Here is a 27,488-nt window from a genome sequence, read left to right on the forward strand (position 1 = left end):
TTAGGCAATTTATTATTAATAATTAATTACCTTGTTTAATTACATATATATAGAGAGAGAGAGAGTAAGAAATTTAGGATCAATTTTTCACGAAGACCAAAAATTGAAATTCATAAGTAATAAATTTCAAATAATTCTATAAATGCAATAAAGAATTTAAAAAATGTGTAAAACCAAAACCCTTCAAACAAGCAACACCCTAATTTTAAAAAAATCAATGAAATTCAAAGAAAAAGAACACAATAGGAGAAGAATTCAATCAACCTCAATGCCAGCTTGTCAGGAGGAGGAACACTGAAATCAACTGAAATCTTTTTCTTCCGCAAAAATCCTTGCTTTTCTGTATCCAGAATTAGCCGATGAACCATTCCAATGTATTTTATTTATAATAGTTAACCCGAAAATTCTGGCCACTTCCCAAAGCAAGGAAAAAACAAAGTAAATTCAAATTAAAATCTTCAATAAAGAGAATTCTTTTCAAAGAATTGAAAACGTAAGTGAAATTATAAAACCTTAGTGTTCATGTGAGATTTTATTCAAGTCATTTCACTACGGTTTTTATAATTTCACTTACGTTTTAAATTCTTTAGATTATGTGCTCTTAAAGATAAAATTTTGATTTGAATTTTTCACTAAAGTATTTTATTATTTATAATTCACTAAAGTATTTTCATTTCTTCGAATAGAATTCTCTTTATTCAAGATTTTAATTTGTATTTACTTTGTTTTTTCCTTGCTTTGGAAACGAGCCAGAATTTTTGGGTGAACTATTATAAATAAAATACATTGAAATGGTTCATCAGATAATACTGGATACAGAAAAGCAAGGATTTTTCTGGAGGAGAGGATCATCAAATTCGATCACATCATCATCAGCCTGCTAACAATAAAGGATTAAATCTATTTTTAAAAGCTCCATTATTGTTAGCAACTGCAACATAATTTTAAAAAATCGTCCTATTTTTTTAATCAGCCAAAATTCGGCATTTTATGTTACAGATTCCAGAAAGCATTTATTTGGAAGACTATTTCTCGGTCTATCTCATGATGTAAAGATCAAAATTTTGCAATGCTTAAAACTATTAAACAAGGATTTGTAAGAAAAGTTTTTAACCATTAAATAAATAAAATGAAATACTGCAATTATCATCCCAAATACGCTGTGAGAAAACGTTCAAAAAACTCAGATATATAGAAAACAATCAAAAACTAATTTCAAGATCTGACTCAACGAATCAATAAAAAATTATAGAAACTATCTTAAATAAAAGAGCGTAGTACAAAGTTCATATTTATGTGTTTTATGTACTTAAGAAATATTTTCTTATGTCCACCAAACACAAAAATACAGACCTATAAAAATTTTTAAAAACAATTTGAAATATCAGATAAATTTACTTTTGCCAAAATCTCATACCTCAACTAAGTAACAGCTGATGTAAGAAAACTGATTAGCGTCTTACGAAGGATGGACGCGTCCACAAACGGCTGGTCAATGGACCCAGACTTTCCCACATAGAGGAAGCTGGAACGGATAGGAACTTACCGACATCCGCCGGAAACAGACAAATCAACATTTAGGACCGTCTTTAAAGAATTACACTTTCATTTGAATTCCGTTTAGGAACTAACTATATGGATTTATTTTATGATTCTTCACTCACAAATAATTTTCGTGTTCAATAACTAGGTCATTCTATGAACAGTTATTAATAAATAAATAGATTTAAATAAAATTCAGTATACGAAATTTACACATAACTAAAAAGGCATGACACATAACTAGCGCACGCGTGATTTAATTTTAAAAAAACTGATGCGGACACCATATGACTTCCTTGTACGGCGTATTAAATTATAAACATTTTTTGCAGCATTTTATTTAAACTTATTCCCTCGAATTTAATTGGAGATATATTTATCATTCAATTAATTCAGTTCTGACTTCGCGGCAACGCAAAAATACATAAAAACTCAAAATACCTTAATTAAAATTTGAAAAATATGGAAAAACATACACCAAATACAGTTAAAACAAAAAAAAAAATTCAACTAAAATTAGAGTTTCTACGCAAAAGTAAGTAATACGGCCAACGTGCAAGAAAGCAGAGTTTTCGGTGCACAAAACTGAAAATTTACTTTTGGTCGAATTTGGGGAAAAGACACTGAAAGGTGCAGAAACTGAATGAATTCGCTATTCTGCACAGTTTCAAATGTAAACAAATATGGCTCTCCGTTAGGTTCAGCCGCATTTAAGCAACATTTAAATTGTTGATAATTCAACAGCTATTGCATGCAGATTAACTATAGGCATAAAAACCTCAACCGGAAAATAAGAACAACATAATTCAATCATTTTAAAGCAAAAAATGTACACTAACACTTAAGAATTTAAAAAAACAAAAAAACATTAAGCTCACCGAGCCGAGTAACAGAACAGATATATATACAGTTTTGGTGCGGTCGACTTTATCCAAAAAGGGGGGTGCACAACTACATGTTATACCAGTGCTATTTACAAAATTTCAACGTTCTGAAGCTACTTGTTTTTAAGTTATGCGAGATACATACATACCTACGTAAGTCACTAAAATAATCTCTTCCTAATCCATTTTCAATCCGTTTTGGGAAAAAGAGTCCTCTATTCTGTCCTCAAGTACAGATGTCGCTCAAAAGCACCGTTAAATTGCATTCGATAGCGGTCGAAATATGATACCAGAAATTTTTCGCGTTTGCAATACTTCCTTTACTTCGTACAAGAAAGTAAAAATTATCAGTAATTTACAAGCAAGCACTATTTTACCTGTTTACACTATTTTTAATCTACAGCCTTGTCTATTAAAACTTGGGAATTCACAGACATATATTTTTAACATCAAACAATGCATTTAACAAAGGAGGTTCAATTTTATGCGTAAAGTATACATACGGTTAAGTTAGATTATGTTATTTGAATATGCTAAAATATACGAAGGCAAAGCACATGAGGACTGCCTAAAAATATGACTTCCAATTTAAAGAATATATTTAAAGCAGGATGTAACTCACATTAATTTCTCTTCCTTCATTTAATTGCCGTATACTCTCTTCATATTTAGCACCTCTGTTTTCTTTCCCTCTCATGGAATGCTTGCGTCTAGGTGGCGGTTGAGGCACATGTCCAGGAGGCAGATCAGAGCTCCATAAAACAGGTGGCGTTGTCTGTGTAGGACCCATGCTTAAAATGGAAGGACTAGAGTGGCTGTGCAGGATACCAACATGAGACACTCCCTGACTTTGAGAAGAATTAACACTTTCATTGCTTAACTTGAACTTCTTCGCCTCGGTCATGGAATCTTCAGGCACTTTGCTTAAACTTTCAGGGGTAAAAGATTCGACTCCATTTTTTTCGATGCGAGATCTTTTCTTTAAAACTACATATTTAACTCCCTGAAAAAAGATCACAGTAAAAATCCAGATTATATATTTAAAAAAAAATTGAAAATACAACAACAAAAATATACAGATGGTTGGTTTAATTTAATAAGCTAAAACACTTTACAACTACCTAATTAAGGAGAGATTTAGTTTGTTTGCTGGATTAGATAAACAAGGCAAGACATTCGAGGGGTTCCTAATTAAGGGAAAGGCGCCTTTATGGCGGAATTCTCACGACAAATCCGGCTTGTATTCACGTTATACATATAGACAATCACGAAAACACCCATACAATCGCATCGTTCGCCGCGATTAAAATCTTGGATTCGCCAGGATCTAAATTATCAAATTTCAGTGAACTTATTTATTCGGCCAATGTAAATCACTTAGAAAGGAATATCTATCAAGTAAAAGAGATACTTCTTGCTATCATAAGTGCCGTACAGATGGGTTGTTGTCTTGTCCATATTACTTGGAACAATGGTTGCCAGAGCATAATTCAAAGAGAGGTTGGACTTCTATTGTACGGATCGGTTATCTGATCAAATTCTCAAATACGAGAGCTTCCAGTTAGAATACAATCATTCTGAATGAGCATATACTTAATTAAAAATACAATAACATTGTAATTTCTCTACTCATATAGAGGAATTCAAGTTCATGCACAACATTCGGCAAAACATATAAGTAGCATGAGACTGTCAATAAAACGTTTAAGTTGCATGAGATCATTCAGAGCATATTTAAACAGAATTTTCCCATAAAATGTGTGTCAAAAAATGCAGTTATGCATATGCTTTATGAAATCATTATACTTTACAGTATCACAGTAAATTACGTAGGTCAGTCAGAAAGTTAGTTGCACCTCTTTGTAAAAACTTTCTTTTAAAAGCTATTTTGATGAAACTCTCTCGCGACACGTCAGACATTTAGTTGTATCGTGTGGCATCGCGGCTTTTACGAGGCAATTTTAGTTTATCTGATAATCAGTCGTAAGTATGCCTGGACAACTGCAAGTGGCGTCCAAATTGGAAATGCGTGCAGTGATTCGCTTTTTGTAGGCGAAAACGTGTAACGGCTGTGAAATTTATCGGCAGTTGCATGAAGTGTATGGTGAAAATGCAATGTAACGTCAAGCTATTGCGAAGTAGTGCGACATGTTTGAGAACGGACGTATAGATATTGACGACACTGAGCGCGATGGAAGACCATCAACTGTCACAAATTCTAAAATGTCTGCTGGCGTGAATGAATGCATTCTTGCAAACAGACGCTAGCCGAAATCTCTAATGAATTGGATATTTCTCATGGAAGTGTGCATAAAATTACTGCCGATCAGCTTCAATTTCGTAAAGTTTGTGCTCGATGGGTGCCTCGTCTACTGACGGAGGAACATAACGGGAAGAGTTTTGAAATTTCTGCAATGTTACCAAAACGAAGGAAATCAGTTTTGGGACAAAATTGTGACCGGAGATGAGTCTTGGATTCACCACTTCTCACCTGAAACAAAACGCAGCTCCCTCAAACGGAAACATTCCACTTCCCAGACACAAAAAAAAGTGTTGAACTATTCCATCTGCGGGAAACGTGATGTTGAAGCTGCGTTCGGCAGAAAAGGTTTGCTGCATACAGAGTTCATGCCGAAGGGTGCCACAATGAATACATCTTCTTATTGTGAAACACTAAAACGATTACGGCAATCATTTAAAAATCGACACCTCGGTAAACTGTCTAAAGACCGCATGTGACAATGCAAGACCGCATGCAGCAAAACAAATGTGCGACCTTCTGAAAAAGTTTAGGTAGGAAGTCTACAATCACCCCTCCTTATAGCCCCCACCTTGCACGGTGATTTGTTTTTGGTCCCATAATAGCAGAACTTTCAAAGCGATGACATCACTAGGATGACGAGGTGAAAACGGCAACCCAAGAATGGTTATCGGGCACTGGACGGGATTTCCTTGCAGAAGGCATCGACAAACTTGTACCACGCCTCGACAAATACTTAAATAACGGAGGTAATTACATTGAAAAGTAGATTTTGAATGGATATTTAAGATACAAATATATTTATTGTAAAATTTCTCTCCTGTTTTGCTTTCTAAAGCAGTGCAACTAACGTTTTGAGTGACCATCGTAAACACTCAGCACTGAAAACTCAATTTGCGTTATACTTCATACCAGGTAAAAGTTCTAAATGTTTCAGGTATTATTTAGAAAACCACAAAACAACACTAGTAGATATACGAAAGTCGTATATGTCATTTACAAATTTTAACTACGCTTAAATTTCTTCGATAAAAAAAATAGTAACATTTAAAACGGCTTCCATAGAAACTAAGGAGTTCTTACGGAGTTAGTTACGCATGTATTCAAATCGGATCACATTATCAGAATCTTCTAACGAATAATTTGCTTAAATGTAAAAAATAGTTCATCTAACTTACGGCGACTAACCAAAAAAAAAAATTCTTCCCCTCCCGAAATACGCATCAGCATTGTAAATGCAGTGGTCAGCACCACGATAAATTCTCAGTTTTATGGATCAATTGTGCAAGAAGATTCAGAGGGTTCGTCTGGAACGTTCGAAAGAGATAAATTTCATCTTGTTGCACAAATTAATGGGCCCGCTTACACGGCTGGAGTTGCGGTGGGCCTGGAGTTTATAGCGAAAAAAAAAAAAAAAAAAAAATGTACGCCACTCTCTCTATACTCAACCAATTTAGCGACGAGTGACTTTTTTCTTATTTCGGAAAACCAACTTTACATGAAGAGTCATTGCTATGATGACGTATCCGGCATTTAGGCTACAGTGACACGCAAGTTGAATAATGTCTCAAACAAGGACTTTTATGATAGTTTCATATGACTGAATGAATATTTTCTGCTTTGTACTCAAGTGCGAGGGAGCTATGTAGAATACACATTAAAACCTTATAGCGTCTCATATTCTTAGCAAGCATAAATTAACGAACTGTTAGTAGACTGTGTAGGACTTAAGTACGACAAAGTCCAGAGAAGGTGTAAAGAACTCTTTGTTAACTCAGTATCTTTCACAAACGGCACCGACTCATGCTTACAAAAGCCAACACTTCTGGCTTGACTCAGAAAGGAAACAAGTAACTTAAAACAGAATAGAATTAAATTAGCCTAACAGCCTTTCACAGGTTACTTAGCGCGCAGGCAGGCTCTGACTCGTAAACGTCGGCGTAAACAAACTTAATGGCTAGAAGCGCTGAATGCCACAGAAATCTAATCGGTAGTAAATCAAACCTGGCCTTCAGGCGGCAGAACATGCTCTCCTCTCTCTCTGTCTGAATTCGCCTTCCAAAACCTTAAGTACTTACTCTTTCTACCTCATTTGAATACACGGGGGCTAACTCATTAACATTCTGGTAATAAAGCGTGGGTTGAAGAACGAGAGTAATAGGGAAGATTGCTTCAAAAATAAAATTAACTGTTATAAATTAAATGAATCCCCACAACCTTTATCTTAATGTCCCAATCACGCTATGTTTCGGCTACGCGGGACTTGACGTCGAAAGGGACAATTCTCAGAACCAGCACAATTCCAGGAAACCCACGTAGCTAAGTTACCATTTTCACTTACTACAAAGACTTGAACGCCAAACAGTAATCGATTATAGCTCAAATTGGGATCACGTGAACCTACAGAAGCAGAACTTTCGTCTGATTGGTTGTCTCTACGCGAGACAGAGGTTCAGTCGAGACATTTTCGGTGAGGATTGAAAAAATCCCGCGTAGCTGCAACATCGTTTCCGTAGCTAGGCTGGACTTCGCTTCGAGTGGGGCACTTTTTTTTTTCTTGGGAATCCTCCCTTTTAAAATAGTGCTACCAAAATCTCGTTTCTCAGAAAAGTCCCGTCTAGCAGGGACTGTAGCCAATGTGAGAACCTCTTAAGTTTTCATTAATCGAGTTTCAGAACTTTTTAGACAGATGTTGTATAAATATGGATTGAATAAGATTCCTCTTCCATTTACTTGAGAAGCAATATATTTCAATAGCAATCACATGAGAGTGAATTAATGTCTATCTTAAACATGAACAACAGTAAAACATATTTGAGCTCATCAGATAAAAAAATTTTAATTTAGTTACGCTACGCAGAGATAGGGGATTGGAAGCTCTTTCAAAATTCATTCTCTCTATGAAACTTTGACTAAACGTAGTCCTCTAAATTTAAAAAAAAAAAAAAAAAAAAAAAAAAAAAAAAAAAAAAAAGGCCAACGCAAGGGACTGTATGTATTAATTTTGTACCTTGTTAGAGGATAATAATCAAATTAGTATGCCTCAGCAGCTATTCGAAATAGAAAATTTTAGACACCAGAAAAATAACCACGAAGACGACTTCTTGAGAAATAATGTTAAGTAATTGCTTTGAAATAAATTTTAAAACGCACGTTAACAAATACTTAAAGCAAAGTAGATGATAAAAAGCTAATAAGACACCTTAGCAGTGTCGTGTCCTACTTCTATGCTGACTTATTTCAGCAATGAGAATATGATCTAATCACAGCTTTTTATAAACGAAGATGCAGTTTATTTACATTTCACAAAGATGGAACAAATAAAACACGGAAATGACTACATACAGCAATTTCCTCTGATTACAATACTTACATCCTGTACAAAAATAATACTAAGTAACATTTAGGGGATAATACAATAGCCGTTAAATTACGATTAGAAATAGATAGTCAGGCCCTGAAAATATGAAAACTTGCTGCTGAACCTTTTCATGATTTGCCTATATACATGATTCATTAATAAAATACGATTTTAGCATGACCAAAGCCAACTCCCTCTTTCTTTCCGTCGATCGCTCTCAGCCTATTCAATCTTCTACATATCCTCTCATTCGACACCCTACAATTCTATGCCATATGTCAAAAACGCAACCTCGTAGAATAGCTACACGAAACTGGTAAAATTATCAGCAACAGGTCTAGGCGTATATTCCAGTTTCATACAAAAAGAAGTTAATGAAAGAGATAATTAAGGATGAACTAGTACACCATACACATAATACATGCCTGGATAACATAATTACATATATCCGATAATCCGGAACCGCAGAACGATTTACCAGCCCATAAATTAATATTAATTTCAAAGTAGACTTCGACCGAAAATTATCGATGCCAAATAGGTCATGTAAAAGAGATTTTTTGCAGAAATTTGTTTCGTAGGTGTACGCTGTTGCAGGTATATTGTTAGTGTTGTACTGATCACATTTCAAAATATGTAAAAAAGACAACCAGCCGGCTACATACAATATACAATAGACGCACAAAGGCCTTGTCAGCTGTCATGAAAAGTAATGATCAACATACGAGTTACACAATCCATAAAATCACAGCAAATTTTAAAACAGACTAAAAGAAAAACATTTCTGAAAACCCGTCCATTGCCATTCGAGCTGTTCAAGAGCATTTCTTCACTCGTGATAATCGAATATCTCTTCCTCATAATCCACTGCCTACAAATTCTAGCAGAGATTAATAACAGAGATACACCTGCAAGCATCGGAATTAATTGGTACCCACTGGCGTCTCCAGAATGATATGAAAGCGATAATTTCAGGTGATCAGCACTGACAGGGGTGCTAAGAGTAAACTCTGGAAACAGACTTTCTTCTTGTAAGCTGCTCTTCAGGCTCCAGACGAGTTGTTGGGTCATCCCATAAATCATGCGGTTTTTTTCACTTGTACTAAAAAGTCGAAGGGAGACCGGGATAAACTGCCTGCAACAGCTTGGTATGAAAGTAGGTAGTAATTTTACCTTATTCTTATTCTTAGTGCAGGTTCTGAAGAGTGCAGTTTGATTTTAACAGTTATTTTTTCCAAAGCTAAATGAAAGTGGCAAAGAAACAAATTCGGCATATTTAGCTTTATAAAGTCAATTAAATAACTTAAATATTGATGATATGAACGGGGACCGGACAACAAGTTATTGTCAACAGTTTTCCCAAAATTCTGGGCTGGAAAGTTCTCGATGCCTGGAATAAAAATGAAAGGAAGAAGATTGGAATACTTCAAAATAAAATTTTAAGATCCATTGCAAATGCGCCTTGGTTTGTAAGAAACAGGGATATTCAGAAAGACCTTAAAATTCCTGCACTTATGAATTATATCCTTACAATATCACATAATTTCTTCGAAAAATAAAAAACAGCGAATACCAGGACATTAAAAATATTATTAACTACGACCCAACTATTGAATACACGGTAAAAAACCGCGTTCAATTCATCATAACGCAAGATGGTGATTGTATTTTGTAAATAGTGTATATATTTTTTCTCTATTTAATCAAGAATTTAATTATTCAAGTTTATAATTCAAACCTTGGCGGAATAAAATCTCACTGTAGCTAATAAGAAACACCACTGGATAAAGGACAGTATATTTCAGATTAAAAAAAGAACTTTTTAATACTAATTTTGGAAAATAAAAGTATAAAGAAACCGTGTGGGATAACATAATTACATATAATCTCCCCAGTACTCCGATAGTGAAATACTCCAAATACGAAAATCAAACATGTCACCACTCAAGATAGAAAAAGAAAGATATTTCATTTGACTTAACCACCAACATTTTCCTCTTGTTTCTCCAGTTTCCTCTATATGGGACATTTGTGTCAAACAAGGAGAACAAGCCTTACCTTATCAATTCAATATCACTCATAGCACAAACTCTGGTCAACACAATATAATTTACTAGTCACTTTAGTTAACGAAAGACATGATAAATCTTCGGTTCTTATACCTCAAAGAATGGCTCCCCTGCTACTCCACAAGAACCAGCTTGTTTCTACATGGCATGCCCCCTGGACTCTCAGTGTTAAAAAATTTAGAAAGAATTGTCTGTAAATTGACAATATACAATAAAGGTGATAAAACTTCATGCTAGTTAGGGGGCCCATAATAAAACTAGGAATATCCAGGAGCTGCAACTAGACATTTATACAGTCAAAAGTCTTTAATCCGGACTCGTCTTGACTTCGGCGATTCCGGATTATCGGTTTTTCCGGATTATAGATCATCAATTTAAATCTGGTAAGATGGCATGCAGAAATTATAAAATTAAAAATATGAAACCATAATTTATGAAATAAAGAACAATTATGATCTAAAGGGTATCAAAATTTAAAAAAAAAAAAAAAGCTTAATATTTATTTGTTTACTTTATTAAACATTTCTTTCAATGCGCGCATGCGTAAAGCATACATTCGTAATGTTCGTAATGTTACGAATTAATTCTAGTTCGAAATTAGAAAATTGAAACCAGAAAACTATTTGACGTGTATTTGATGAAACATCTGCCCTGAAGATAAGGATAGTGCTAACAGATCAACTTCCAGTTCATTGCGCGCCGCGATGTTTCCCCGACCCCCGCAGAGCAGCGCGAAATTGATAAACAGATTTCGGAATGGTTAGAAAAACAAAGGATATGCCTTTATCCATTTTTTGCAGCAATTCCACTTTTTGTTTGATGGACATCGAAACATGCTTTCACTTTGTAGATAGATCCTTTGGCAGCTCCAGAATCGGAAATTCTATTCGACATAATCGAAAGTTCAAGCTCACCTTTATAAAATTGCTCTAACTCTCTGCAAAAAATAATAAGCCGGATCCAATTCGAAGATTAATTAACAACGCATGCAACATTAACTGAAATAGATACTTAGATAATTTTAGCTTAGCTTATACTGTCCGTTATACATTAAACGCGCATGCGTAAACATATTATGCGCACGCGTAAAGGTATTACGCGCATGCGTTGACGCATGCGCAGAAAATTTGTAGCTTTGATGTCCGGATTATAGATCATTTTCGACTTTCGACTGCACATTGTTTTAATAGTAGTAAATCAGCTTTTTAATTAATAACCTACAAGTTTTCAGTCACCGGTATAAGAAAATGCAATGTTGTTGCAATGGCAATATTCGCTACAGTAGAGGGTGACAGGTACTTGATATTCTAATTTAATGTTCCAAAAAATTTTGGAAAATCTTCCCTAAAAGATGTTTCTAACGTCAGTAAAAAAAAAGTACAATGATATCACTCAATGTTATTATCTTTGCAAACATAAGGCAAAATAAGATAGGGTCTCTATTACAAAAGTGTTACTAACTTCAATTAAGCTTACATGAGATATCCATAATAAAACAACATTAACAGTAAATAAAACATATACCTGTATAATAAATAAATGTGTCTATCCTATCCACCTTTCCCAAAGTATTATATACTGCTGAAAAAAAATAGAATACTGTTCTTCATGCAGATTTGATATTTAAGAAATTTAAATATTAGTTACATAAATGTAAATTTTATTTTAAAAATGCAATGATCCTATCTACTTCAGGAGTAGAATGCCTTTGTGGAGGTCTTTTTAAGCAAAACCAGCTTATATTCAATTTCCTCCACTCAGCCTTTGGTCAGTCAAGGTCTTCAAAGGCATGTTAATTTGTACCTATATATAAGAAGAGCCCCATTTTTGTTTAGACAGGTAAGAGTCACACGAAGAAGAAAGTAGGAGGGATTCAAATACAATTAATTTTAGTTTATTTCTAAATATTTTAACAAAAATTCAATAACATAATTAGGAAAAATACAGGTACCTAAAAAAAACTTCTTTAACATCAATGTTTGAGGAATTTGTTTTTAAATTTACACATTAATGAAACGAGAGTTTTAAGTTAAAAGTAAACATAATACTATTCACAAGACTACAGTATACAGCCCTTAAAAACATTTCCTACTATTGACATTTAATATATGTATTAAAAATATAACAGATATTTTTTTATAAGTTGGAAAAGTATATCTAAAGGTACAATATGTATTAAATTGAATTACTTGCACAGTTCCATATTAGCTATATTCCATATTAGCTATATTCCAAACTGTTATAATGACAATGCACAAATTAATGTTCTAAAAAGCCTCTCTCTCTTCCCTTTTTATATGATTAATTTTAATAACACTGTAATTAAATATACATATATGAAAGAGTAACGAGCACGAATTTGGAGTACTGAATAATTGACATAATATATATGCATACAAAAAATTAATAAAAACTAAAGCATACAATAAATATACCATTTGAAAAATGTATCTATGTAATAAAGGTTGGTTTGGTTTATTTAATTATGGCAAAGCACACTAGGGCTATCTGCCTAAGGGAATGGATGCTTTCGTGGAGGACTTTCGAAGGGAAACTGACCTCGTATACACGTTACACATGGGGAAAACCACGAAAACGCCCATGCAGCCAGCCCGTTCGCAGGATTCGAACCTCGGACCGAACTACCAGTGTTCAGCGACTTTACCGCTCCAATGTAATAAAGAGTTTCCTTATATAGTAACCTAGACTTATCATTTTTGGATCATAATTTAACAATAATAGTATTATACCAGCAATAAAATGTTTCAAATAATAACTTCTTAGTAATGGTATGCCTATTTAGCATTGATTGGATAACTAACAAAGCTATAATAAATATAAATAAGAAAATACTTCAATGAATAACTATAATAACCTATTAATAAAAATATAGACAGAATTTATGAATAATCATACCCTTTTCTGCTCGCACTTTATTTAACTCCATTTGCTGTTTCTTACCTCTCACATTCTCAACCCAATTTTATAAGTAGGTTTACTAATAGCAGGTTACTAAAATAGTATATAAGTAGGTTACTAATAGTAATTTTATAAGTAGGTTACTAAAATTTTATAAGTAGGTTACCTTAGAAATTTACTAAAACAGAAGTCACTGCTGGTGAAAGTGCATATCATTCACAAAAGCATAATGTGGAAGCATAATATTGATTAAAGGAATTGTCAAAATGAAAGAAGGCAATCAATTTGAAAGAAGTGGATCATCTTATCAATTGTCAAATGTTTATTCTCTGTTACCACCTACAAAACAAAGCTAAATCACAAAATATCAGCAAACAACTAAATCCTAGTGGGACGGTTGCATAGTATTTTCATAGTTTCCCTTTATGTTCAATGAGACTATGAGTCAGTTTCCCTTGAAACATTCTCCAGGAAGGCATCCTTCCCTCGGCAGATAGCCTTAATTAAATCAACCAACCTAAAAGGTTACTGCAACAATAAGACAAATTTACTGATACATTACTGCCAAAAATCAGCACCAAATTAAAAGATGGACTACATAAGCAGCCCTTTGGAATGTTGAGCTTAATGGAGAAGAATGCTAAATGAACCAAAAAATTAATTTAAATAAGCTGTTTTACATTTTACTAATATTATATTAAAGATGTCCAGAGATTCTTACTGCCAGGATGTGAAAATTTCTTTGTCCAGCATTGTAAAAGTGGCAAAATTATGACAGGTGTTAGTTAATATACAAGTAAAGTAATTTGGATGTGTAGTCTTTTATAAGTAATTGGCAAGACAAAAAGAAAAAAAAAAGATGAGAAACTGATACTTACATCTTCTTGTTTAATTGTAGCTACAGCATTCACATATTCTTTAAATACTGCTCGAGCATCAGCTGTAAGAAAAAAAAAAAGAAAAGGTGAATATTTTGCAATGTAACAGAATTTTCATCTTCTAGGAAAAGGATTTGTGTTGCAGCCTAGGAACATTCTTTTGAATAACCATATGTTTTGCTAGTACAGAACAATTCTACTTTTTTCAATCATTCTATTTATCCAGTCATAGATATCTTACTCTTTAAATTATTAAAACTCAGATACTGATAATCTTAAACTAGTTTGCATTTTTTGCCTCATCTTATGCAAAACTTCAGAAGTTGGTTGTCCTGCATAAGTATTCAATGAAAGAAAAAGCAATGTGTGATTAACGAATGAGGTTTCCTATGTTACATGTATATATGTTGGTACATGACTGCTTGGATTTTATTTAAATCATGCATTTATGATTGCTAGCATTATTAGAATAAAAAAAAAATATATATGTTTACTTTTATAGTTAAATATGCATTACAACTTTAATTACTTTTAAATATTAAAAGAAAGGCATATAAAATCTTTCCTCATTCAAAACATTACCCTATTGTTAAATTCTCACAGACTTTTAAAACACCATTCGTTATTAATGCATTAAAACACTTTTTATGTGAATTTCTTTCACCAATTATGCTGCATTATAGAGAACATTATATACAGTACTAATGGCACAAAATATAATATTTACATATGTCTTCTGTCAGAATCATGAAAATGTGAAACTAACAGGAGAAATTAAGATAAAATAACACGTCAAACAAATATTAATTTAAATATTAGTTAATAATATAGTTATTAATTTAAGTCAAACAACAACAATCAGCATTATATTTGTAAATTTTCACAGGACTAGTTTTGATGGTTTTACCGAACCATTATCCTCAGCTGGTTCAAAGTGTCATTTGCACTTTGCTAGCTGAAGATGATGGTTTGGTAAAACCATTGAAACTAGTCCTGTGAAAATTTGCAGAAGAAAATTAACTATCATGAAATCTCAAAATAAATACCCATACATAAAATAGCCATCTAAGATATTACAGGATAATATGTTTACAATATAAAAACAAATCCACCAATATTAGCTATAGTAAAATATATTCATTTATTTTACTATAAAATTCAGTAATTCTTTTATTTCACTATAGTAAAAATTTGCAGTAAAAATTTAGTAGAAAGCAGAAATTTCTGATTAGCCACATCTCCGGTTTAAACACTCAATTATTGTGTTTTTGGTTTATTTTTAAATATGCAGATGACAACCATACACATGTTTAGTAAGTGTTTGCATGATTTATATTACATATATGTATGTATGATTCATATCACTTACATGATTTATATTTAACTGTTATTTCATTGATCAGCAACCCCTGTCCAGTTGTAAAAATGTAAATATTGGTCATATAGATTTAAATTTTTTCTCAAAAAATTCCTTGTTTTTTGCAAAATGCATCCTTTTATTATTACACTGCTGGCTATTACGCCAAGAAGGAAAGCACATAGTAGAATTTTATTTATTCTACATATAAAGTATGTGTGATTAAATTTGCAGGTGATTTGGGATACATAGCATTTAAAATTCAATACACAGAGCTGTTGCTTCTAGCAGCAACAGTGGCTCCATCTGAGCAGTGAGTCAAAGCGAGCTTGGGTGACAAATACAGTGCTTTATTCTATGTGGCTTCAACTCTATACCAGAGTTTATCAATCATGTTTATCAACTATTGTAACTATATAGCAAGTAGTGCCACACCAGTCTCTCTGCAACCCACGACCAGATGAGGTCTGGAGAACGTGCTAGTTAGGACTGCAGTCAAGCATCTTCGGTATCAAGCAAGATCAAGACAGCATGGACAACATGCAGTCATGCATTATCTTGTTGAAAGATGGCATTATGCAGGCCTTGAAAACAGGGCATGCACAGACCTCGATGACAGCTGTCTACATTACCGACTATACAAATAAGAGGCATCTGGGATGTGTATCCAATGACAGCCCATACAAGCAGGGCTGTGGAGTCAGCAGGGAAAATGACCGACTCCGATTCTGACTAGCGGAATTTTAAATACTCCGACGCCCTCATATATGCATCAATTTTGAAAGTTCTTGTGGCTATTGCTGCTTACCTAAATTTATCAGTGAGATTTGTAGCCAAATGAATCAGTTTAATCAATAATGGCAAATATCACATCCATTCTCCTCCCTTATGTTTATTTATTAATATATCAATAAAATAGAAAATAACTATTTATTAATGTATATAGTTCAAAAATAAAAATAATAAATCAGCTTGTCACTAATTTTTTTCAATTCATTTTAATTTCATTTCAAATTTAAACTGTCCAACAAAAACTGGGGTCTGACTTGACCTGTTTTTAGACTCCAGCTCCGACTCCTTTTACCCCAAAATCTGCCCGACTCCGATTCCAACTCGACAGCCCTTCATACAAGTATGCCAAGTGCTGTGCCTGTACCATGAAATGAATGCAAACTGGCCACATCCATTATCTTTTGCCTCTACACATAGATACATCCAACATAATACTGTATGCAGAACCAGGATGTGTCTAAATATGAGACATGGTGTCACTGCTGCATCAGTCATTGTTTTCATGCTAATGTAGATGTGCCTATCTCTGCTGTAGCATCAAGGGAAGCCACAGCAATGGTCAGTGTGCTGGCAATGAGTAATGCTGCAGACATTATTGCCCTGTCCATGTAAATACTTGTCCCATACACCAGCTAAGTTTCTCATTCAGGGTGCATGATGCACGATTTTGCAAAGCCTAGAGAGAACAACATGCCTGTCCTCTCAGGCTCTGGTGGCTCAGAGCTGCAGAGATCCTGCAAATTATTGAGTATGGCCCTCTTCGAATGTCAGTTTTATATTCACCTGATAATATTGGATCTCAACCAACATGAGCAGAAAATTGCCAAATAATAAATCGCAGTCTGAATAGCCTCCGATACTGTCACAGTATAAGTCTGACATGTGCTGATAGAAGTTCTTTCTCACACAAAGCATAGCATGACCTTTACACAAATAACCTACATTCAAATGAGATTTCCACATGAGGCACTCTCTGCTTAATCTTCCCATTTATTTTGTGGCTTTTGCTCCAGTTTCTGACGAAGTCAGACAAGGTCCAAAAGACCATTGACTCTAATAAAGTTGGAGAGGATTGGAGTAAATATCTTTCCTAGAGAGGCCCCAAACAGCCTAATATATGCTTGGCAGACACCTGATGCGAGTCAACAAAGTCATAAAAGTCCCTCCCAAGTCCTGATGTTTGCCTCATCGTGGCAGGAGGGTGTTCCTGGGCAGAATGGGTGTGAAGTACATTGGATATTCACTCCTGGTAGGGTTACCCTAGGCGTGAAGGCCATTCCAATATGCCCAGCTAAAATCAGTAGGCGAAGGAGTTAAGACAGTCTTCTACCTATTGGTGCTCCTGTCCTCGAACTAATAGAAGCTGCATATTCCCTCCTCCCATTTATAAACAATATTAATGGCATTACTCATACCTGCTTTGTATGCATGCATTGGAATGATAATCATTTGTACATCCCAGTATGAAGTACTTCACATACAAATTTAACATTTGTTACATACGGCCTTCATTGTGTAATAATTTTAGTGGCCAACAATGTACTGATGAACAGATTGATACCTACAAGCCAAATAAATGATTTTTTACCAATCTGTAGAGTCAGAAATGGGCTGGTGACTTTTTATGTAGGTGTAGTTAATCTAAAAGTACCAGAGAACATACAGGTTGATAACTATTTACATACACATATAACACAATCACTTTAAATTATAATAAGCTAAACATGGATACCGTCACATTGTTCTACCAATTCAGAAAATACACTCATATTCATAAATTAAGGATAATTCGGAGTCACGCAGAAATCGGACTCTAAAATAAATATATCAAATGTAAAATCACTACACATATCTTCAAGAATCATATGCAAATTTCAGGAAGCAACCACATGACACTGATGGTACGTCACAATGACGAGTGTGTAAGAGAGTGATATATAAGGAATACAGGCAAAGAAGTAAAATTGTTCGCAGGTGCTTTATAAGCATTTCAGTGGAATAACTGAATAGTTATGACACAAAGGACGCATTTGAATGATTTTTTACGTGGTAGAATTATCGGCCGTCTGGAATGTGGACGTGCCCAACTGGAAGTATCAGAAGAATTTGGAATTGCTCAGAGTGTCATCTCTAGGCTTTGGCAATGATTCCAAGATGATGGTAATGTGAGTAGACATTACAGCACAGGTCGCCCCAGAGTTACAAAGCCAAATGAGAGCCAGTATCTGGCAGTTACTGCCAAAAGAAACAGGCGGAGCACAGCCTCAGACCTGTCTCGTCAGCTCTCTTCAGCCACTGGTACGACAATTTCAAGGCAGACCGTGTACAGATTCTTAGAACAGATTGGTCTATATGTTCGTAGACCTGTCAGATGTGTTCCACTTACTGCAATTCACTGTCGCCTGCGGTTAGCCTCGAGCCTCGAGAGCATGCATTGTGGACACTGCAACAGTGGGCTTCAGTGATGTTTTCCGACGAGTCCAGGTTTAGCTTGCAGTCTGATTCTCACCAGACATTCATATGGAGAGCTCCAGGTACCCGTTACCACTAAGAAAACATCATTGAACGACACCATTACGGTGGTGCAGGAGTGCTCGTTTGGGGTGTTCTGGAGTGCTCATTTGGGGTGCAGGAGTGCTCGTTCTGGGTTCCAGAACTGACCTGCATGTTCAAATTGGAACTATGACAAGCCAAATCTATCGGGACGTCATTCTGGAACAACATGTATGTTTGTTTCGGTGTGCCATGGGCGCACAATTTGTGTTTATGGATGACAACGCTCGTCCTCACCGTGCAAACATCTTGTAAAAAAAAACTTGTTTGTAAGCGAATGCCTTCAATTGGAGGATATCACTCGTATGGACTGGCCAGCATTCTCACCGAGCTTGAATCCAGTACAGCACGTGTGGGACATGCTTGGCCGACGAGTTGCAGCCCATCAACCTCCTCCTACATGTCTACCGGAACTTCGGGGAGCATTGCTTTTTGAGTGGTGTAATATCCCCCAAGATCAGATCGATAATTTGACACTCAGCATGCCTAGGTGTTGTACGGACTGTATTGCATCGTCTGGGAGACATACAGTATATTAACAATCATACCAACCATGTAATATTGATTTTTTGTAAATAGGTTTTTTTTTTTTTTTTTTTTTTTTTTTGTAATTTGCTCCAGGAAGAAAAAAATCGCTAATTTTTTTAATAATATCAAACATATAGCATCTTTTTTTGCTCTTTACATTTTGTTTAATAAATAAGCTTTATGAATAAGTCAAATTTTTTTGCTTCTAACTCTTCCTTTGCTTGATTTTGCATTATCCTTAGTTTATGGACATGAGTGTAAATTTATAATAAAGTAAAGAAAGTTCCAGCATGGTAAAGGAAATATTTTAGAAAAAAGTAGATACATATTATACCATTGTCAAGTAGATACATATTATACCATTGTCTGGCCAAGTAGTGCAATTTAATGCCATTATGAATGACTACTTCCTTTAGAATTCGGCGATAATGACTGGCGACCATTGCCAAAATTTCCACCAGTGGTCAACAGGATAATACGTAAGTGCCAAAGAATGCAATTAAAATTTTAACAAAATAGTTTCTTTATTTTTTAATTATTTAAACTAAGTTTATAATGTAAAGTAAATACCTAATAACACTTTAAATGATATTAATAAATTTGCAACTCATATGCATGATAATAAATAATTTTGCAATTGTGATTAGAAGATACATGTTTAAAAGGTAAATTTATCAAGTTGTTCATGCAAAGATATAGTATTCCAATTAAAACACATTTTAGGAACAGAATACATGAATAGCCTTAAAATTTAAACCAAATTCTTTTGGTACTTGCGTATTATCATAACCACCTTATCTTCAGAAAGCACAAAATTCAAAGTTGCCAAATCTTCAGAATACACAAAATTCTGGTAACCAACCCCAAAATAACTAACTATTCAGGCAACTACACATTACACACATGACAAATACATTTAGCTTTCATCGTCGTCATTTTTGTACGTGTTCCTTTTGTTGTATTCTAATTTCTAATAGAAAAATTATGATTATATTTTTGTCTTGAACTGGATTTTTAAAATTTGTGCTTGAGGGATTTTCATACAATAAAAGAAAGAGAAGTAAAATTTTTCCAGAAATACATTATTTTGTCACAAAATCACTAAACAATACTGTTTATCAAAAATGATAGCTATGAAATTTCCCTTATAAAAAAAACTTGTTTGTAACCAGGTTTATGGATTGTCTTTTGGAATATATAGTTGAAACTTATAATATGTATGTACATAATACATCATTTTTTACGATAAAAGTAATTGTCCTTTTTCTTCTGTAAAATTCACCAAACTGCACAAAGATGGTTGCAATAATATGCGAATACCTTTTTTTCAACTACCTAAAATTTAGTACAAGTTGTTGTCGAAAAACTCATCTGGTAATATTTATTGCTTGAGAAATTAATGCTATCGAGCAAGACATTCCTTTCAATACAGTTGACTTTGGCTATGACCAGATGTAAATTTTCATCCATGATATAAAGTATTTACGTACTACATAATTTTAATGTTTTGAAATTAAATCTTTTATATATCATATGATATTTAAAATAAGCCATTCCATTTAATATAGTAGCTAATCAAGCCAATAACTCAGATTCAGATCATGTGCAAGGCATAGATGTTTGTGATGGCAATATCCTCACAGAATGGGAAACGTAAAATCTATTGATCTGTACGTTCTCTAGAGAGGCAAGTGATAAAGGCAGATACATGAGATTTCATCCCTTAAGTTGTTTTCGATCAAAGTTTGAGACAAAACTTACTTAGAGCTCTCGCATGCTTTGTCGAACCAACTGCCTTATTCACAATATATTCTAAAGTATAAAAATTAAGATAAAAAATAAACTCTCACAATGACAAACCTCTATTTATTTACTATCCAGTATCATAATTATGTTACGCCCTTGTAGAGGGAAAAATATTCTAAACTTCTGAATTTTTGCTGAGTGTTAATTAAACTAATAAATATTTTCATAAATACATAACTTTCAGTCACAAAAATTGTATTTTTTTAATGTGAAACTTACTAAAGCAGAATATAAAAACATTAAATTCGCGTTACTTTCCCTATCTCTTAAAAATGAAGTTTCATACATTTACAATTAATTATACTGCATATAAATCATTTTAAACATGTCCTATTTCTGAATAAATACAGCCGAAACTGTTTGCGTTATTATTATATATGAAATTTCAAGCAGTTTTTAATTCTTAAAAAATGTACGCAAACGTTAACATATTTTAACTTCAATATACTACATTATATCGATTCAGCCTTGTATGTTTACTAAAACCCTAATGCTGAGTTCTCTAGTTCTTAAAAATGACAGAAGTTTTTAAAATTGGAATACTTATTATGTCTCATATTATGTTTAACGTATTGCTCCAAACATTCGAAGCTGTAAAAATCACAAATAAATAAATGTTTTTCAAATATGCCTTGTATAATTCTGATCAACCGAATGTAAACAAACAGCACATGATAACTATTAATATCCCAAACTACATGAAAATACGAAATTCATGTCAAATAAATGATATCTTTCCAATCTAATAAGCATTTTTTTTCGCTCCGCTAAACAAGAACCCGGAAAACGTTTAATATTTTCCATACATTAACGGGTTTGTGAAACCTTATTAAATAAGCAAGTGTTTGAACTACTTCGAATAAATGCACCATGATTATAAAATAAATCTTTAACCAATAACTAATAAAAACTTACGCTGACTTTCTGGCCCTGTTAGGAACTTTTTGAAATGTTTTACCAATTCATGATTGCTGACTTTACCACCGTTATCCACCAAATATTTCAAAACAGCTTCGCTAGTGAACGTCAACTCATCCGCCATGTTTGTTAGCAACCAACCGCCACTGACTCGAGATTCCGGTTCCTGTTAAGAGGTAACGGAAGTGACGCTTTTTACGTCATAACCGGAATCTAATTCTGGCGGCCTATTTCCCTGTTTTGAGCTCTTAAGTGATTTCAATTAGTAAACAATACCGTTTCCTTCCACATTTAGATTTAAAGGTTCATATTATTGCTCGTAACGCACTTAGTTTATTGTCACGTGCTATTGCTGATATTATTTTATTCTGTTCTTTTTAGATATTAATATATTTAATGTTTGGAAAATATGCAATATTTTTATGGTTATGCACGAACGACAATATGTCTGACGTTATTCGAAAATTTAGTAGCAAACAATAAGTTTAAAGCTATTATAACCACATTCTCGGGGCTTACCAGATGATTATTATATGAGGCAAGAGGAAAGCTCCTGAATACTGCTTGTAGTTTATAATTGAATCAGAAAGTAAACAGATAGTTATGAATTCAAATTTGCATTTTATATAAAAATACTTCGTAAATATGATTATAAATCTCTTATTATTCATAGTCACTTAATGCCGAGAAATCTAAAAATTTATAAAACTTAACGCATAGTAGCGTGAGTTACAGTATCAGATTAAGAACGTATTTTGAATAACAATCTGAAACAGTTATTTAATTTCCTTATTTATTTATTTTCTGATTGGAGAATGTTATATCTGAAAGAGATATTTAACATTAACTCTGCTCAGTTTAACTTCTGTCTATCATGTTTTCCTGCTTGAACTGAGAAATTATATAGTTTATTGCACTCCCATATCAATTGCTTCATTTTATGAAGAGAGGTTGAAGGTTGAAAGATTTAGGTAAACGTTCTTTTACCTTTAATTCAGCTAATTCTGTAATGGTTTTTCTTAAACCGTAACTATGCATGGAATTGATGAAATTAAATTTTACGCTATTTTTATAAACTGCAATAATTTTGAAATCGCTAAATCATAAGTGAAATGCAGAATGTCTTAAATTAGCTTAATACGATCAATTTAATAGCTAAATATATTTCCAATTTATTGTTCTTTTTTTTTATTATTTATTTTTAATCTATATAATTGAGTTTTGTGATGTATGTTTAATTTTCAAAATTTAATTTCTTAAATGATTTTGCGTAATATCCTTTTTTCTACATATTCTAATATACTAATTTACGCTAATTTTTCTAATTTATTGGAATATAATTTCAAGTAAATTAGAAAGTTTTCTATCAAGAATTTAAAAGAACTATATCATTTTGTCAGGTATGGCGCAACTTTATTCTCGATTCGATTAATTATGGACTGGAGCACCACCGAAAAGAATTCATTGGAATATGAACCATATTTTTTTTTTTTTTTTTTTTTTTTACTTGTGCGTTTCTTTTGACAAAAGAAAAGTGTCAAGTGTCTATGAACAATTCACTGTGGGTGTGACAGGATGGACGACACTGGATGTCCTGCGAAAGTAAACAGTCCTCTGTATATGCACAAAAATATACAATAAAATGACCTTCTTAGTAAAATAAAAGACACTTCACCTTGCTTTAATGCAAAGTGCATTTAAACAAATGACAAAACATGTGCTAAAAGGGCAATTTTCATGTCATTTTTTTGTTTTAAATTCAAGAACCGTTCAGGGGAAAAAAAAAAACGAGGGAGTCACTAAACCCACATATTGCCAAAAGAAAATTGTTTTACTTTGTTCTTCTTAATTTATGTACACTCTGAAAAAAAAAAAAAAAAAAAAAATCGCGGTTCTAGAAAAATTATTCAATTTTGATGAAAATTGACACGAGCATTTAGATCACCAAGATAAATTAAACAAAACTGAAAAGCAATTAGTCCATTTATTCTGCAAATTTAGATGTAGAACCGTTACGTATCATAACGTTGCATAGCTTCCTATGTTTCAATAAATGACATAATCTCCCTGGCCTGGCATGAACTCATGGAAATACCACAAATGTCCTTCTGGATTTGCTTCAAGATACTCTATATTTACTCTAAACCTTCACGTATTTTCAAATATGTCTGCAGCTAATATCCTAATATGCTCCATACTTATTGGATTGGGAAAAATCGACAGATCAAAGGAGGACTGCGACATTACTCCCTAAAAGTATTCGCCCTTTGTGAACGGGCAGAGGTAGATGCTTCATCCTGTTTAATTGCTGCGAGATGCCACCCTATTAATGCAATAACATTGGTGATAAATCATACAGCAGAATGTCCTTCGACTTGTGATGCGAAAATGATACCGGCAATAATTTCCTAATATATTCCGATTGTAGAGACATTTAGGTATTTTTTGGAAGCAGGAGAGATGAAAAATGAGCAATGCCCTCACCGGGACTCGAACCTCGGACCTCTCGAATATGCGTCGAGCGTGCTCACCACTACACCACGAAAGCATGCTAAGAAGGAGGGGGAAATACCTTATATACCAGGGGGAGCAACCTGCGGCTCGCGACCCACATGCGGCTCTTTGAAGGATTATTTGTGGCTCTGGATAAATGTTCCCTTTCAATTTTTGTGTTATTATATTTTAAAAACTTATTATCGTTCCGTGTGTGTTTCAAAATGTCTTTTAAATTACTGACAACAGATATGAAAGAGTGCAACGTTGTAACAAATTCCATTTCCGTCCAAGTTAACTCTTTCGCATCGAGAGAGGGAGAATCTCTTTTCCCCAAACATCGAAAGCACTTGTGTCTACAAATTTCTCCTGGAATGCTTTCCCTTTCTCCTATGGCATATTGAATGCTACAGCGCTAACAATAACCTACTTAGTAAAGCGAAATGCTTTCACCCTGTGTGGGGCCCACCAGCGGCCGAGCGGTAAAGACGCTGAACGCTGGTAGTTCGGTCTGAGGTTCGAATCCCGCGAACGGGCTGGCTGCACGGGAGTTTCCGTGGTTTTCCTCATGTGTAACATGTATATGAGCCAGTTTTCCTTAGAAAGTCCTCCACGAAGGCATCCCTTCCTTTAGGCAGATATATCAGGTTCAGTGTTTCTCCTTACTTGCTTTGGGAACATTACATGACCTGACTCGGAACAGGGAGCTTACTAAAGCTATGTTCAATAAATGTAGGAAGTAGACAAGATACACAGGAAGGGTATACGAAACCCTTTATTTTTCTCTCTTTACAATGATTTCCGGACTTCGGAATACAGAGACCAACCACTTGTGGTCTGAACGTAAGAATATAAAAATATTAACTAAATTCTAACTAAGCTAACTTTTTATTAATAAACAAGTGTCTACTTGAAGATTGGCTGTAAATTAACAGAAAGGCCGTATGTACTACAGAGAACTGTTAACACTACGATACGTTTAAAATTATCAAGAGGATGAACCCTCTGGCCTTGAAGGCAACCAGCAACCGAGTAAAACTGCTAAGGCAAGCGGCCTGCTTCTACTAACTCCTTCCTCTCTCTTGCTTGGCAAAAAGCCACAACTTAAGTACTTGGCGTTCGCAAGACAAATTTGCATAAATAAGTTAAAGCTTTTAATTCTGGCCGGAAGTAGAAAATAAGAAGTGATAGTAAAGATTTAAAATAAAATAAACGTTAGTAAAACTTAAGATCCTTACAGATAGCCCTCGTGTGCTTTGCCATAACTAAATAACCCATAACCCTTGTGTGAAGTTCCCCTTTGGGAAGGAATCAGGAAGGTAAGAAAGGAAGGAGTGGCCAAACCGGCGCTAGAAGTGAAGCACTGCTTCGAAGCTTTGGTCACCAACTGGGGTGTTTTTTGTTTACATTCCGAAGCTCGCTTTACAGTTTTCTGATAGTATTTCGACACATGACAGTTCCATACAATTCGAAAAACGGGACACTTTCGCATGAGAGAAACATTCATAGTGTAATGGATAAAAGCAATTTGTATAGTTTTGTAACTTTACCGCAAAAATCACATCTTGGTTATTTTTCATAACTAAAATCGCGGTTGTTAGTTACCGTCAAACGAAATTAAGGGATTGACTGATTGTATCAAGTTTTAGATTTTATACCTTACATGTGTATATATATATGCATACATACTGGCTTTTTTCAAATTTGAACATGATTGCATCATCAACACAAGATGCCAGTAATAATATATGTAGGTCTTTTTCAAGAAAGAGAGAGCTGAAAAAGCGTTTATGGCCTGTTTCTTAAAATTGTTTCCAAACTTGAGTGAAATTATTGTGCCTTATTTATTGATAAGCCTGTAGAATAGTTCTATGGATATTTTAAACTCATCTTTCGTCTGGTGACCGATTATGTCGCATTTAAAGCTGTGTAACACCAGGGTGCCTGGGTCAAGGACCCTACCCCTTGCCGAACATGTAGGTTGTTTCGAATGCTGCCGTGAGTAACTAACGTAAGATATAATAATTTTTTATGAATTATGATCATATTTTTGAGCAATGGAATAATAAAATATTCTAGCAAAAATAAAGTGTGCGCCGAGGTCCAATAAAGACCTGAAAATGCCATCTGGTAGAGCTGAAAAAGGGGAAAAGAGTGGCTTTAACCTGAGTCTAGGGATGCACATAATACAAACATACAATACAGATAGTGTGAGTCAACTGGTGCACTTAAATCATAGCATAAGTCATAAAGTACAGTACAGGTAATGTAAGTCAAGTTAAACAATATGAGTACTAAGTATGGCCATAGGCCGTTTACAATTATTTGGGTCATTTATATCATAATCGTAGACCCTTATAACAGGGTTGCTGATACTTGCGAGGTTAGCATAAAAATTCCGGGCAAACCAGCAATAAAAATAATTCAGTTCTTCAATGCCTAATTCATCATGAATTTTTTTTTTTTTATTTCGTACGTACCAGAGCAGTTGGTGATCTATCTTAAGACACAGTGACCGATTATGCCTGACTGAGACAGCTGTTTGATTTCAATAATCCAAAAAGACCAGATGGATTAAACTCTACTCAAATACGAGTAAATAGAGATCTGGTATCAAAACGTGTTCCATATACTGGCATGATATAGTGTTGCAATACCAAGAGTGGAAAAGTGGAACATTACTCCAATTCTGAATCCTGAATACTTAGGATTGCAATACTTTGGATGAGGAAAATTAGCATATACTCGACAACAGATTCATTGAGCAACATGAACCTGAGGAAAGAGTTTCAAATAGTAATTTACCTTACAAAGGTCTCGGATACCTAGTATTCCTTCGGAGGTTTACAGTAGCCTTACTGAACTCCTTTTGATATTAGGAAAACATAAATTTTGTGAATGTTTCTTGTGGGGTAAGATCAAAGTGATGCAAATACTATGATGCCGGTAGAGAACGGAAAGGTAAGTAAACATGTACGAGGCAATAACTACATCAGTGAGAGTTTGGAATTTGTAGAATCATTAAACATAGTAATGAAAGGCGACAAGTGCCTGCTAGTTTTTACAGATTATTCTAATAAGCTTCAAAAGCTTTTGACGTAGATCGCGAAGCTTCGGTGATTGCTGAG

At 34.1% G+C, this 27,488-nt stretch overlaps 1 protein-coding gene and 1 non-coding gene across 2 annotated transcripts in view; both read right to left on the reverse strand.

The window, feature by feature from the left end:
- Positions 1 to 22,007, reverse strand: part of sowah (ankyrin repeat domain family member sosondowah) — a 231,852-nt gene extending 209,845 nt beyond the window's left edge. The window contains exons 1-3 of the mRNA XM_085818190.1: positions 21,865 to 22,007; positions 13,914 to 13,975; positions 3,049 to 3,429 (exon numbers count right to left, since the gene is read on the reverse strand). Coding sequence (XP_085674316.1) covers positions 3,049 to 3,429; positions 13,914 to 13,975; positions 21,865 to 21,991 — 570 coding nt within the window. The 5' untranslated portion in view covers positions 21,992 to 22,007. The remainder of the gene's footprint in view (positions 1 to 3,048; positions 3,430 to 13,913; positions 13,976 to 21,864) is intronic.
- Positions 22,008 to 24,342: 2,335 nt separating this feature from the next.
- TRNAM-CAU (transfer RNA methionine (anticodon CAU)) lies at positions 24,343 to 24,415 on the reverse strand. Its single transcript has one exon. It is a non-coding gene; the product is annotated as a tRNA-Met (tRNA).
- Between the last annotated feature and the right edge of the window lie 3,073 nt (positions 24,416 to 27,488).

The sequence above is a fragment of the Stegodyphus dumicola genome, chromosome 6 (genome assembly GCF_044657685.1).
Source record: "Stegodyphus dumicola isolate Sdum_Otavi_A_Nest chromosome 6, ASM4465768v1".
Classification (NCBI taxonomy): Eukaryota; Metazoa; Arthropoda; class Arachnida; order Araneae; family Eresidae; genus Stegodyphus; species Stegodyphus dumicola.